The following is a 15,869-nucleotide window of genomic DNA, read 5'->3' as shown; positions in this document are numbered from 1 at the left end:
AAGCTGTTTGTATATCGGAGAATGAATGAACTGTCATGGTAACTAAAATTGGAGGTAGAATGTCATGTAAAATGCTCACTGTTTAAAGGGATAGTTCACCCAAAAATTATTATAATTGTCATACCCTCAATTTGTTCCAAACCTGTATGAGTTTCGTTCATCTGTTGAACACAAAAGAAGATATTTTGAAGGATTTTGGTAATCAAACAGTTGCTGGTCCCCATTGACTTAGTAGGGAAAAAAATAAATAAAAAAAACAATATGTAGTCAATGGGTACCATCACCTGTTTGATAACCAGTATCCTTTAAAATATCTTCTTTTGTGTTCAACAGAAGACAAAAACTCATACAGGTTTGGAACAACATGGGGGTGAGTAAGTGATGATGATTTCAATTTTTGGGTGATATCCCTTTAATGAAGAAGATAATAGATCATAATTTCATTGCATTATCAGTGACCTTATGTAAAGCTTAAATTATTGTTTAGATTTTGTATTTTTTGTAACATTTCTTTGATTTTTTTCTAAATCCCTTTTTTTATCGCCAGGCTTAATTCCTGAATGTTTGTAATATTTCACATGGAAACAGTATTGTTTGTATATTATTTGGTATCCAATAAAAGCAGATAAGATAAAACATTTTATGAGCATGCCATAAAATATTTCTTGTAACTGTGAATGTTTTAGTCACATATTTATCATCATTCAGAGATTTAACCTGGGTTATCGCCTTCAAGTAACCCAGATGCGAATGTAATTCAGTGTAAACATTACTTTATTTTCATTCATACATGGTTACACTTCTCATTTTCAGCAATTTGCCTTTAATAGTCTAATAATTTGCTATGTATATTATAGCCATGCTATAATGCATACAGCGTTTGAAAGCTTCCGGAAGAGTTTAATCTGCAAATGTTCTTCGATTTCTTTTTGAAAAAAGTGACACAATGACTCGCTCAGACTATCTATATGAGTATCTCAAGAAGATCCTTTGCAGTAATGCCCTTTAGACATTGCTGATAAAAACTGTAAAGATTATCTTCAGAATCACAATCAAAAATTGTATTACTTCTAATTTTGATCTTCAGGTAATATTTACATTCTGTCTTGTTTTTGCCATTTCAGTGATGCTGAGAGATTCATTTTCTGACTAGAAAGAATATTATATATTATTATAGTGAGATGATGATATAATCTTACACATTATTTCTTTTGTTATGGTCTCAGTTACACATTTTATTATCTGGAACTTATCCTATGATTTTCATGTAGATCATGTGGCATGGTATACAACAGTGTTTCCCAACCTTTTTTCAGTCATGGCACCCTTTGAAAATGTTCTCCATTTTGTAGCAGCCCCTCGCATACGTTACGCTAGGGGTATAACGGTACAGATTGCTCACGGTTTTAGGTTCACCGTTTCGGTACGGTTCAGTATTTGCTATGTTCAGGGAAAAAAGGACTACTGTCAAATAAAAACAAAGAACAAATAATTCAAATACAAGCAGCAGCACAAATAAATACTCTTGAGCAAAGAAAGGCCTACTAATAAAGTAAACTATGCTTTTCAGGTTTTGGTACGTCTAACATTAGTTTTCAGGTACAGAAATTGATCAAATATAAAATAATATTGCATATTTGACTGTATAAATTAAAGATTAATCCTTTTAAACTTGCAAAAGCTATTCAATCAAGAGCAGTGAGTGATGTCCTTGTCTTTTGTTGTTTGACATTAAACAGACAGCAGTAAAGGCTACTGCCCCTTTAAGACCTAATGTTACTGCCCCTTTAAGACCTAATGCTCGGATATGCGTCGTCTTTCTCGACTGTATTAAGTTTACTTAAGGCATATACAGACTATGTCTGCTAGTATACTCATAAAGATGGACATGTTGACATACTTTTTGTGTGAGTTTGTCCGTTCAAGAGCAAGACTTGAAAGAGAACTCAATATTTGCGCGCTGTGAGACGTGTGCGCGCTTTCGGATGAGTGCACAGAGACAAATTTCCGCACGCGACTTCTCATTCGCGTCTTCTGGCACTACACCCGGGTGATGACGGGCGAAAATGACTGGTCATATTCGAACATACGGCAGCACTCGCATGCATTGAACAAAGTTTACAAAGAGAGAATTATTTGAAAAAATTGAAATATAGCCTATATATATTTGATATATCAGACGGCACCCCGGTTGGGAAACACTGGTATACAACACCAGATTTTGATCTTTGACAAAAGACAGTTTATTTACTCCATATAGACATCTTTCCCAAAATGAGTAAAACAAAATATGATATTTTTTTATATGATCTTCTAATCTATTGTCTGGCTATATACCAGACCAAGCTCAATCTTTTAAGATTGAACATTGGTCTGGGGAGTCTGCACAAGAGGTGTGATCAATGGGCATAGTTCAAATGACTGGATAGTCAATTGGATAGTCCATCAACCAATCAGACCAACGATCCATCTCTTCTCTATCCGTCATGGTGTTAAACCCGCCAAAAGCGCGTCAGGTTGATAAGCCGGTTTGTGATTGGTCCCCGCAAATTTGTAACGGAAGCAGGATAAAAAGATGTACAGGTTTCCAGCCTGAGCTGCAGGGCGAAATCAAATCGCCGGCAGATCGGGCTGAGTTTCCCCAGTCTAAATCTACCAAACCCTTTCCCCAGTTTCACAGACAAGGCTTTGGTCTAGTCTAAGCCTAAAATTCATGTTTGAGCTGCTCTGACATACCTTAAAATATGTCAGTGTCGTTGTTTGGTCTTAAGATGCACACCAGTAATGTTTTTTTTTTCTAAGGCATGTTTATAAAAGTCACTTAAATATCCTAATTGAACTAAGGCCTAGTCCTGGCTTAATCTAAACCCTGTTTGTGAAACCGGGCCCTTGAGTGCCAAATGTTAACCTGACATGTTCACATTTAACATATGAGCATTCCATCTGTTGCGCTTACAGTAAATATGAGGTAAACAGAAACATATTACAAGAAAAAAGTATTTCAATGCATATACTGAAAGAAATCATTTGCCTTTGTACAGTTATAAAGAAGAGTTATCAAAATATTTATATGCTACATAAAGAAACTGAATCTTTCTCAACACTTTGTAAATATACTGTAAAAAAGAATCCCTGAAAGACAACAAAAAAAATCAACATTTTACATACTTGGGCAGAAATATCGACCAAAATCTATTTACATTTGTGTCTGGGCAATAATTTCTTTATCGTTCAATTCTTTGAGGTCGGCCTTTTCTGGTTTGTGCAAGTCGTCAATAAACACCGGTGGAGTTGGATGCTTGTGCTCTTCGTACTCAACGTAAAGGTAAGTTACCATGGTAAGGGCCAGAACAGCCAAAGCAATGTAGATCTTGGTGGACAGGCAGATGAATGTGCTGTAAGCAAAGGCTATAACAAAACCAAGTGACTCCCACATGCGGTAGTTGGCGAAAGCTGCTTCTTTGTGCTCAGCAAAGAGAATTCCATAAAGTGCTGCAATGAGATAAAATACAGTATCATAACTATAAAATATATTAACACATTTATAACGTAATTTAAATATGAATACCATAAAATGTGATACAACAAATATAAAACACATTAAACATCTGTGGAAGCATTTTTTTATTAATGTTAAAGGTGCACTATGTAACAATTTTTCAGTAAAATATCCAAAAACCCCTAGGCCAGTGTTATATATTTTGTTCAGTTGAGTACTTACAATATCCCAAATGTTTCCAACTATTTGTAAATCGTGAGAAAAATGCTATTTTAACCATGGAACCGAGATGTGTGAGGGAGTCGCCGGTCAATTGTGTCATATCTGCGTTACCCTCAGTTTTTATTTTATTTTGCAGAAACACTTTACTCTTACTACAATGTGTAACAAATGTCATAACACCCACCGAGCGAACGCACAGAGTAACATCATAACATAATTTTCAACACACTCAGATGAACTGATAAAATCAAGTGCGAAAGCTTGTCACTGATCTTAGTTCCTTACGACGATGCTCACAAAGTTCTGTTATATTCAATGAAGCTGTACACAAATAATCTCTTATTTACATAATGTCAACACTTTGTTATGAGGATTTGTGAGTGTGCAGAACTTGGTACTTGACGGCTTTGAGTGGTTTCTAACTTAACTCTTTCCCTGCCATTGATACGTTTTTACGTCTTTCCGTGTTTTCACTGTTATACACATCTTCTGTAAGAGTACAGAATCTCCTTATTAAAACACAGGCGAAAAAGATGCAGAAACAAGCGATAGCATATGTAATCATATGAATGTGTCAAATAACGCGATCATCAACATTAAACAGCATATACAAATCAAAACTGCCAAATATTACTGAATGAAATGTCGACCCAGGACAAGCTATAGGACTGTGAAGCTTTGGGGGTGTTGATGAACTCGATCTACTCCATCTGTGTTTTGATCATCATTCTGAATCTGATCCAGATGTAGTCAGACGCAAACGCGATTTTCTCTGAAATTAGCTTTTTTTAAATGAAACATACCATATTCAAGTGTTGATTTAAAAATGAAGTGAGAATAAAACTTGTTGTTGTTTGTTTAAAAGCAGAGGGTCTGTTCTTTCTTTTGATATATTACATGTTAAGATATTCATTCAACAAAATATTCTGAAAATGATCAAAAAACGGTGGCGGGGAACAGCCAACTTTTTTTTAAATGCTGGTGGGGAAAGAGTTAAACACCTCTGATTGGTCAGTGCATTCAGAAAATGAACAGACATGCATGTGATTGACTACACTGCAAAAACACACTGTAAATAGAAACATTTGAGCGTAACCACAGATACGCACAGGATCGTTTGCCAAATATTCAATTATTAGGGAAAAAACTGATCATAGTTATATGAGCTTTTCCCTCTAAAAGCAATCAGAAGCAGCAGAAGGAAGTGAGAAAATCGAATGCTAGTCTCAAGTCGAAGACTTGCCCAGCCTTACATACTTCTTATTCTGTTCATTGCTCATTTTATTTATAAATGGATTTTGTTATTTTCATGAAACTGTTGACAGTAAATCTCAATCTTAATTGTTGAATTATTAGAATGATGTTATTTGAGAGTAGGCATTGAGGTCTATTCACTTTAAAATGTCAGGCCTCATTACTGGTAGACTGTTCAGACTTTTGAGCCCAAACTATCTACTAGTACTTAATTTTTGACTATATTTAACTAAGTAGTATGCAGTATGAAGCACTCACCATTGGTTTGTGTTTGCCAAACAGCGTCTGCCATGCCCCAGAGGGCCGGAAACACGAAGAACACAGGCAGCTGGTTTGGATGAGGCTCCCAGTACAAAAGACCCACAAAACAGCCCAGGTTTGTCAGTGCAGCTGTGAAAGTGTAGTAAGACGGAATGAGCATACGTTCTAGAGACCATATTTAACCTTAAACCATATGCCAACCTGTTCATGTATTACCCAAGCAAAAGAGGGCGATTCTTCCAGTGTATTGAGCCAGTCTCCCAAACGCAAATGAGCACAGAGAGTTAGCAGCACCGAAGCAGATCATCACAAAGCCAACGTAATGTATTCCTAACGCACAAGTCACATAGTTCTGCAGGGGAAGAGGATCAAAAACACAATACGCTCATATTTCATGAGAATGAATTAGACTTTCCCATTATGATCTTAAATTAAAATGATAAATGTTTAAACAATAAATTTAATTAGAATAAGACACAATTGAGCCGTTACCAATCAAACAAAATGGCTGCGTGCGAAATCACATACTCTCTTGAGTAGGTACTTATTTTGAGTGAGTAACTTCACTACTGCTAAAATGTATGTTGTATAGTATGAGTGTGACCTTCTAGCGTCAAATTCTGTGTAGGGCATCCGTTTTCTTAACTGTATCATATGTTATGAATATGAAAAACAAGAACTTATACAGGGGCATTTTTTTGCCCCCATATCTTAAAATTTGAGTGCCATTTTCTGCCCCAGTCTGTGTTTGGTCGGGTACCTTTGTGTATTCGCCAGAGAGGAAACTTTGCTCGAACCCACTGTACATGGTCAATGGAATGAGCAACAACAATCTGGGATCTCTCAAGAGCTTGAAGGTAGCCAGAAAGGTGCTGCAAAATGATTCGTTGCCCTTGTTCCTCCGAAATTCTTTGGCCAGACCTTGGTCAATGTTGTCCAAGAACGCTGCCACAAAAATCATGGCCAGAACCCCCACAGCTGTATAGACCAGGAAACACTCGGTTACACACAATGAAAACTACTGCTGAACATTCTAAGCTAGATGTTTTGTCATATTTGTTAGGAGATAATATTAATAAAGTCCTATTTCAACAGTTCACTATGCAAACGTACAAAAATATATTCGCTGTTACATTTTTACAAATATGACCTACCAATGTAGCAGCCGAGTAGTGTGTTCACTAAGTGTTTTGCTGGACGGGTTGAGTTTCCAATGATGGTGAAATTGTCAAGGCATGTCGCCACACCACAGAACTGTAGGTTCTCCTCAGGGACATCGACTAGAAACGGATAAACGTTCAGTGCATTTATACAGTCACCGAAATACAGAGACGCTGGCAAAGTATAATTCAACTGTACCAATGTTAGAGTCCTGGCCAAATATGAGAGACGACATGAGGTTTCCCCATACCGCAGAAGACTGAAAAATGAAGAAAAAGATGCCAAAATATTGATTTATGAGATCCTGGCCTTTCTTGTTGAGTTTCTGGCCACGCGTGTTTCCACTTATTGTGAGATAGGTGCATTTTGCAGACCACAACGGTGAACCTCCCATACCCAGAATGGCAGAGGTGGTCATCAGACTTGCCCTGCAGAAACAAAATTATTTCAGAGACTTCAGTAACTGCAGATTTTATCTACATTTTATTCTTCCTTCTGCTCTTTAACTTTGAGATGTTTGGAGTTAGTAAGTGTTTTTTTTTGTTTTTTTAAGAAATTAATAGTTTTATTCAGCAAGGATTTGTTAAATTGATTAAAAATGACAGTAAAGACAAATAAATTACATTACATTTGTTTTTACTGTATAATTTTGGATCAAATAAATGCAGCCTTTTGTAAGATACTTTTTTTCAAAAACATTCAAAATCCCACTGACACCAAACTTCTCAACAGTATAAATACACATGTTTTCATATCCTCCTGTGACCCAGGAATAGACTGTTGTCCACTGTAGTGGACATTATATTTTAGTGAATTTCTCTGACACTGTCCAGGATGTCTTGTAAAGAACACATTCAGGGCTTTTCATAGATACCAAATGTTTGGAGGTTTCACCAGGACAACAACAACAACTCCTTGGTGTTTAAAAATGGCTGACATTCATTTAGTGATCAAATTTAGTACTCTTATGGAAATAGGATAATATTGTGCAGATTAATTTTCAAATTGTTTGTTATAAATCAACATCTCAGGAAAATGTTATGAGGTTTCTAATCAAAACACGACTTTCTGTTACAAAACAGGACATTGATTTTATACATGTCCACTATAGTGGACACAAGGACTTTATCAGGAATTTTGGAGACACAACAAGTGAATAATGAAAGAAATTATATATCAATATTAAATATTAGATATTATGAAAATGTTGTGGTAACACTTTACAATAAGGTTCATTAGTTAACATTAACTACATTAGTTAACATAAACTAATAATGAACTGCCCTTATAAGCATTTATTTATCTTTGTTAATGTTAATTTCAACATTTACTAATGCATTATTAAAATCATTAGTTAATGCACTGTGAACTAACATGAACAAACCATGAACAGCTGTATTTTTATTAACTAACGTTAACAAAGATTAACTAATGCATGTTAGTTCATGTTAACTAATGCATTAACTATGTCATCTCATGTCATGTCATTTATATGTCATTTTATTTTTTAAACAACTGAGTCCTGGAGTCCACTACAGAGGACATAGCATAACAAATGAATAAAATATATTTTTCCCCTCATTTGTTTCTTATGCTCTAAACAATGTAATGACATGAAAAATACTAAATTCAAAAAAACAAATTTTACGGGTCCCAGAAAAACCCAGATCTATTTTTTACAGATCTATCCCTTTAAAGGGTTAGGTCACCCAAAAATTGTTTCTAATTACTCACCCTCATGTCGTTCCAAACTCGAGAGACTTTTGTTCGTCTTCATAAATGAAATGAAGATCTTTTTAATGAAATCTGGGAGCTTTCTCTCCCACCATTGACAGCTGCAATACCACTTTCAATCCCCAGAAAGGTAGTAAAGACATCATAAAGTAATCCATGTGAGCCAAGTGGCTTAACCTCAATTTTATGAAGTGACGTGAGTGCTTTGTTTGTGCAAAAAAAATAATTTACCACTTTATTTTAAAAATATTAATCTCCAACCTGCGTTCACAAAAGCACCATGCACGACGCATGCCTGTTGTGTTGGCGCGAGGGCAGACGTTGTTGCACGACATGAAGGTGAGTAATAACAGAATTTCCATTTTTGGGTGAACTAACCCTTTAAGATCTGTCTTATATTTAACACATAATAATAGTCTAGTTGTATGCCTGGGATTTGAAACTGTCTCACATTTCTACAAAAAAAAAAAAATTCCTTTAAAATCAACACTTACATAGGCTATTTGTTTAGGCTATATTGTTCAACACATCAGCAACTACAAAAGGCGGAGAAATACACGCACCAGCCTGGCGCAAGGTTTCCAAAAGAATATGCCACATAGCAGCCCATAGAAAGGACGATGGTCCATTTACAGCCCAGGTTTTTGATCATAATTGGAGGCAGAAACATTGAGGACAAAATGATGGCTCCATAGATGACGCTGAGCGATATAACGCCCATTCCTTCCTCAGCATTGAGACTGCTCTGTAACATAAAAACATCCTTCTGTCAATATAAATACATACATAAATGAATACCAATGATACACTAATTTATTTAACAAAGCAATGTCAGTGTTTCTTCGGTTGGATAACTGTTCTGTCCTCTCCGATGATTTTAAGATAAAAATGCTTAAATCAATTATAAATTATTTGTGTAAGGGCTTTTTTTTTTATGTACTATAATTTCACTGTTATGAATCTTATTTCCCACCCAAACTTCTTCTCTATAGTAAATGTGTTAAAATCAATTAACTATACTTTGCACTTTTTCTACAAATAATCATATTTTAGTACATATTTATGTAGAAATATGTCTATTTTTATCTAGTTTTATTTTTCCATCTTAAACAATTTGGTTATGAAAGATACACTGAAGCTGTACTGGGCTATACATAGTTTGATTATGAGAAATGAGATTATGAGAAATGTCAACAAAAAGATTTTTACATCATTACTTATTATTATCAAATGCAGTCCAAAGCGACATACAAATGAGGAATGCAATGCAAATCTATGTTTTCTAAATGTATATTTGTTACCTGTAAACTCTGCAGTCCTCCATATGCTGTGAATAAGAGCAAAAATCCAAAAGAAACCACAAGGACATTTTTGGTGGTTCGGCTCATAAGTTTTTTCATTTTGAAATCCTGAAAATGCTTCAAAATGAAAGAGTTCCTCCTGTGAATGTGTCACGTGTTAAAACAAAACAGATTCTAAACTGATTTGGAATTCACACTGAACTAATATAGCTAGGCGTAACATACTCTAGAGCAAAGTTCAGTGTAATGCAGTCAAAAAAAGCATCCAGTATTTAAATGACTAAAGCTTGGTCAATGATTGCTGATCTCTTGCCGTTACAAAAAGTTTTGTTCTGCTTTTCTGTGGGATTTTTAGTTTGGAAAAGCACATGTTCCTGTTCTTAAAACATTCACCTAAGATACAATTTTTTGTAAAAAGAGTCTAGTATTTGTCAACATTTTGCTAATAGTCTTTCATACAGTTGTGAAATACAATGTTTTTATGATGTCAGTGTGCTGATTGCTTTATTGTGCTACATTTCACCTGTATTCTGATCTGTGTAAATGTTGTCACGTCAACCAAGACATGTGCTGCACATTTTACCCGTAATATAATTCAATGACAGATTTTACTGCATAGTTTGTCCTCACGGAATCTGCAAACATGACACTGTTTAACAGGCAACAGTGCTCCTCGTGTGGTTAATTAGTTTTAATTCAATGGAATTAATGAACTGTATATTAGTTTGATAGTTTTTTTATTTCATATTTTGTATTTTTAAAGGATTTTTTTATGGTAAATAGAATTCATTATATGTATTTATATGCAGTAGTTATAATCCATTTATTAGCTGTTAACCACTTTTTAAGCATAGACCTGACCAGTAACCAATGCCTTATTAAGTAAAGCTTCAGAGAACATTAAGTTCTGCTTAGTTTTGATGCCTTATTAAAATAAACTTCAGAGAACATTAAGTTCTGCTTAGTTCCCCGAAACTAAATAACCGGAAATGCCTAGTACAGAGAAACTGTAAAAGAGGAAACTTCTGCCCGGCAACAGGCAGATACAGAGTGTATTTATATATATATATATATTTTTTTTTTTTTCCCAAAAATATTTTTATTGCCATTTTGTGCAGATACAGCATCTTGTATATATATATAAAAAAAAATTCCAAACACCCCACCCCCCCAACCTCATACCCACCCTCATTGAACCCCCAAGGACAACCACATAATACATACACATACAAACCACATACAAATAACAATAACATTACTACAATTGTTATAGTTAAACAACATAGTAAATGTACAATACACAAAAAAAGTATAATAAATCAATAAAAATATAGTAAAAAAATAATAATCTCCATCATCTGCATTTTCAAGTGACAAATCAATTGTATAAATGTGATTTAACAAGGGTTTCCATGTCTTGTGAAAGGTTTTTAAGGACCCTTTTAAAGAAAAGCTCATTTTTTTTCCAGTTTTAAACACAAGATAATTTCTTTTAACCATCTGTCATATGAGAAAGGGGATGCATGTTTCCACTTAAGGAGAATGAGCCTCCTGGCCAATAGTGTGGTGAAAGCAACAACCTCTTGTACTGCTGAAGGCAGATTAGGCTTAAAAGGAATTCCAAACAGAGCTGTTAAAGGTTTCGGGGTGGTTAATATATTAAAAGTTTTTTCAAAAGTATAAAATATTTTAGACCAAAACTCTGTCAGTCCTGGACAGGACCAGAACATGTGAGTGAGATTGGCTGGGGATTGTCTGCACCTATTGAAAGGGTCATTTCTGTCTGGGTATATTTTGGCTAGTCTGGCATTGATGTAATGTACTCTATGAAGAATCTTACATTGCATCAAGCCATGCCTGAGGCATATAGAGGAAGAATGTACTAAATCAATGATATAATCCCACTCTGTTTCAGGTATAGTGACCCCTAGCTCTTGTTCCCATGTATTTTTGAGTGAAATAGAGGGGTCAGGCTTTAGTGAATCTATTAATTCGTAAATGACAGAGATTAGCCCTTTTCTGTCAGAGCTAAAAGAGAGAAGGGTGTCCATTTTAGAATCAGGAGGAAGATTAGGAAACTGGGGAAACTTATTTTGTACAAAATGTCTAATTTGAAAGAAGCGAAAAAGATGCGTTTTAGGCAGCTCAAATTTTTCAGACAGTTTTGAAAAAGATAAAAATATTCCTTTGTCATAAAGGTCCTTAATGGTAGTGAGACCCTTAGAAGACCAGTCACGAAACACTGGGTCAGAACATGATGGTAGAAAGGATAAATGGTTCACTATAGGAGCAAGAACTGACGGTCTGATCAACCCAAGAAGGATGTTCAGAAGGTTTCTTTTCCAGGATGGAATGCAGATTCATCTTGAGATAACAGGGTTTTCTTTTCAGAAGCATTTTGTGGAGGAGATTGAGTGAAATTACATTTCTGGCAGATGCAGTATCTATGTGGGCTTGCGCTGAAACAGTGTTTAACTGTAGTTACTACTGTATGTTTGTACGGGTCAAGGATGCAATCATGGGAGGAGGATGGATGGTACTCACCGCTGGGCATGGCGGCCGGACAGGACAGTTGGGAATTAACTGCCCCTGTCCCACAATAGTGACACAGTCCACTGGTTGCAGGTCCATTGGATTCCCAGATTGACTGCGGCCACTGCAATACACGGCCCAAGAGTAGAGAGATGATGTAGGTGATCTTACTCTTTTCGGTGGGGAACAGCTGTGGCTGCATTTCGAAGAAAAGGGAGCATTGTAGAAGAAACCCTCTGCAATCCTCCTCACCAGAGAAGGTCGCTGGACGGGCCATGGGACTCACAGAGGCAGATGAAGAAGTCGCAATGGTGGATGGAGTGATGGAATGGTGGATGGCTGCTTAAATACTGTGAGTGTGACAGGTGTGTGTGATTAGAATTTGGGTGAGGCTGATCGAATGGGTGGAGCTGAAGGGTCTGGTGTTTTTTTAAGAAATGTGGAATCATTGAGCTTCTCCTTCAGCGTCAGGTGAAGTGGTTGCAGAGAGTTTTACAAAAAAAGAACACATTGTTATCTCTCATCAGTCCAGGTATGACTGCAGAAACCCTCATGCATATAACAGTTTGTGATGGTTATCTGGTTATTGAGAAAAACTACTTTTCATTCTTTAGGTTTTCATTTCTGAAATGCTGTAGTTTTCAAACTATACTTCAATCTGTTTTTAGACCTGTGGCATTTGCATCACAACCCTTTTTTTTTCAGCTTTAACCACCAAGCCACCACTTAACACTATAGTTGTCCACTCCTTTTCTTCATTACAGAACTTTCCATTCTCTTTCAGGACTGATTTTATCTCCCACATTCTAATGCTGCGTTCACACCGAACATGAATAGAGCGTCTGGAGTGAGTGATTTCCATGTTAAGTCAATGTAAAGATGTGTTGACGTGCATCTGGAGGTCCTGCGGCGCGATAAACGAGATTTCGCCTCATTTGCACGTCCAGTTTGTACGAAAGAGGCGAATTGATTGTCTTGCGCGGTACACACGAGTGATTTTATGTAGTTCTTTTTCGCTTTAAACGCTCGCTTTATACGCAGGTCCAATTCACTTTGGACGCGCGAGTGGATTCAACTAGACGCGATAGGAGCAAATTTTACGCTCAATTCACGTTCGGTGTGAATGCAGCATTAGCGCACTGGCAAGCCCAGACACCTCTGAGCACTTCAGAAGCTGATTTCCTCAACCCTACTGAGAATTTAGATGCCTTCCAGGAAAGCTCAACCAAACCCTCATATTCTAGCCAGGTTGAGAATGAGTCAGAGGCTCTGGCAAAATAATAACAGCAATGGTAGGAATCAAAGGGGTGGGGGGGTCTTCTTTTGGTGCCCCCCACCCCCTTTAGCACTGTGATGCGCGTGGTGTGAGTGGTGGCGCTGGTTTTGTCATTAATATGCATACAGCTTTCGTAATGTTATTTATTGTTAAATAGTAAAATAATGAGGACATAAGCAGAATGCATAATGAGAATACATGGACTATTTGTGCGTTTAAAATTCACCTGTCCTCAGGACAATTTAAAATGATCTAGTGAAGCCAAACATTTTAAATGGTCACAGTGCACATAAGATATACAGTTTTGCAATGTATACATTCCTAAAAAAAAAGGTAAACTAAAAATCTAGACTTTGATTTAAAAAAAAAAAAAAACATTCCAAAAATAAAGAAGTCTTGGACATGATATATATCGACTATTCAAAATGTATTAAACACAATGCAATTGCAAATAATTCAATTCAATTCTCTCAACAGTCTTTTCATGGCATGGCATTCTTAGCTCACTCGTCTGCAGTGTCATCTGAATTTTCTGGTTGTTCCTTCTCCAGCAGAAAGGGGAGATAAATTGACACGTATAACTTCTTAAATTTACTACTGCTCAGGCAGTAGAGGATTGGATCCAGCAGACAGTTCAGATAAGAGAGACAGATAAACCCATCGTACACTTTAACGACTGTATCTTTTTCCTCTTTCATCCTATGCCCATTGGTCTTAAGCTGCACCGCTCGTGTAATGGCATACGGCAAGAAGCAAACAGCAAAGACGAAGACCACCGAAGTGACGAGGAACATCGCTCTCCGGAGCTTAGTCTTGTCACCCACCGACTTCTGTTTGAGTCTTTTGATAATGCGTATTGAGCAGTACACAAGAACAAAAAAGGGGATCAGAATCTGGGTAAAAAACACAATTTCCCTCAGTAGAACGACAGGGTTGAGTTTACCACCAGGTTTATCATTTTTAAGTTTAGCATTTTCAAGTTTAGCATTTTCAAGTTTAGCATTTTCATTGCTGTTGCACCTGATAAAACTTTGCAACATGGCCGGAATAGTCAAAATTCCCAGTGTCACCCAGATAAATATAGAAATCTGCGGCGATCGTTCCAAAATCCTTAGGACTTTCCTCTTCCCTGGATGGACTGCTCTAAAATATCGATAAATGGAGATGACCGTCAGGAAGGCGATGCTGGCTCCTCGGTTGAGAAACTGCAGAAAGAGCTGTACTTTGCACACTACCTTATTTTCACTGCATTGCTGAAAGTTATACGCCTTTACGGGCAAACCAATCAGCAACAAAATATCAGCCAGGACCAGGTTGAACAGGAAAATGTCCATGGTTTTAGATTTCCAGAACATGAGCTTGAAGATGAAGAGATGGATAACTGAAATGTTCAGCAGGAGACCCAAGATAAACTCCACAGCTACCACAGAAGAGTAGAAAATATACAACGCTTTGTTTTTGTCAATGTTATCCTGACAGTTAATGTCTTCTTGTGTGTCGTTTTCAAACCCCATATTTTACAGATCCCTGGTCCGAACCGCTTCCTAGACGGCACACCTTTGGGTGTCTGTTCTCCCAAAGCAGAGCATTTTAAAGCTGCTCAGACTTGAAGGCAGAGCACTTCCTCTGCCTGAGGAAAAAAACACTTCCTCTTCCTCTCGACCTGTTGAGAAGCTAAATGCCTGATGTCACAAACTGTTTTGAAAAAGACCAACCCGTTCTCACTCCCAAGGCGTCAAAATCTGGAGCATGGTCAAGTGCCTTCCGCGTCACAATTGAAGACGCTAAAGGTACCCCTAGGCGTCTTTTTTCGACACGTAGGGTGCCTTATTGATTTCAATGAGAAACCTTTGGCGTCATACACAGACGCATTGGGCATGGGAATGTTATCGTCATGATGAAATTATATATTGTATAAATAATAAATACCTGACTGTGACTATTCTTTGATTTGCCTGTTATGTGTTTTATATTGTTTAGGTATTTAAGTGGGTAGGTTTAGGGTAGGAGTGGGGTTAGTTGCTCCAAAATATAAAAGTAGACTATAGATATTCATAAAATCATGTCTACTTTTACAAATGCAAAGAATTTAACGCGTCTTAATCTGACGCATTGGGCAAACAACTGAAATCTATGGAGCACCCTGTGTGTCGATATAGTGACGTCTAGGGGTACCTTTAGCATCTTTAATGTGACGCGAAAGGCACTTGACCATGCTTCAAATTTTGACGCCTTGGGAGTGAGAATGAGTTGAAAAGACACACAAAAAAAGTGCCGTCATCAAAGAAAACTGAAGTTTAAGTCTTTTATAGAGCACTCAGTGAATGTGCATTGACAGAGATCAAGTGTCAGGAAGGTCGACACAATGGACAAAGCAAAAATAGTCAGCTAAAGACATTCAAATCTATTTGCAAAGATTATATCTAAGAACTGAGCATATGAGCAGGACATTAGTGGGCGTGTTGACTTCACCATGCAAGTTATAACAAATGTACACAGAAAAAAAATTGATGGTGGTTGATCTTCTGTCCTAAACATCTATGCTTGTGACTCAGAACTATTTAGTGGCTCTTCCACACAAGCTTGAGCAGCTGAGGGACAGATGATCAACAGTAACGTAATCCATGTC

General features: G+C 36.8%; 2 protein-coding genes across 2 annotated transcripts; both read right to left on the bottom strand.

The window, feature by feature from the left end:
* Positions 1-758: 758 nt before the first annotated feature.
* Positions 759-9,743, bottom strand: unc93a (unc-93 homolog A). The gene is made up of 8 exons (XM_079832088.1): positions 9,433-9,743; positions 8,695-8,876; positions 6,596-6,825; positions 6,391-6,516; positions 5,997-6,214; positions 5,453-5,588; positions 5,234-5,365; positions 759-3,492 (listed from the first exon to the last, which is right to left on the bottom strand). Exons 1-8 carry the CDS (start codon positions 9,529-9,531, stop codon positions 3,197-3,199), a joined length of 1,419 nt encoding a protein of 472 aa, XP_079688214.1. The 5' UTR covers positions 9,532-9,743; the 3' UTR covers positions 759-3,196.
* Positions 9,744-13,378: 3,635 nt separating this feature from the next.
* LOC307135353 (12-(S)-hydroxy-5,8,10,14-eicosatetraenoic acid receptor-like) lies at positions 13,379-14,803 on the bottom strand. Its single transcript, XM_079831705.1, has one exon. The coding sequence runs from the start codon at positions 14,752-14,754 to the stop codon at positions 13,744-13,746; it is 1,011 nt and encodes a 336-aa protein (XP_079687831.1). The 5' UTR covers positions 14,755-14,803; the 3' UTR covers positions 13,379-13,743.
* Between the last annotated feature and the right edge of the window lie 1,066 nt (positions 14,804-15,869).

The sequence above is a fragment of the Gobio gobio genome, assembly GCF_949357685.1.
Source record: "Gobio gobio genome assembly, chromosome: 12".
Classification (NCBI taxonomy): domain Eukaryota; kingdom Metazoa; phylum Chordata; class Actinopteri; order Cypriniformes; family Gobionidae; genus Gobio; species Gobio gobio.
This window is presented reverse-complemented; position numbering and strand designations above follow the sequence as displayed.

Coding starts and splice junctions, on each gene's coding strand:
- unc93a (XM_079832088.1), bottom strand. CDS start 9,531: ATGAAAAAACTTATGAGCCGAACCACCAAAAATGTCCTTGTGGTTTCT. Junction 6,517..6,595: donor TGGCCAGGACTCTAACATTG/GTACAGTTGAAT, acceptor ATCCGTTTCTAG/TCGATGTCCCTGAGGAGAAC. Junction 3,493..5,233: donor TTGGCAAACACAAACCAATG/GTGAGTGCTTCA, acceptor ATCTCATTGCAG/CACTTTATGGAATTCTCTTT.
- LOC307135353 (XM_079831705.1), bottom strand. CDS start 14,754: ATGGGGTTTGAAAACGACACACAAGAAGACATTAACTGTCAGGATAAC.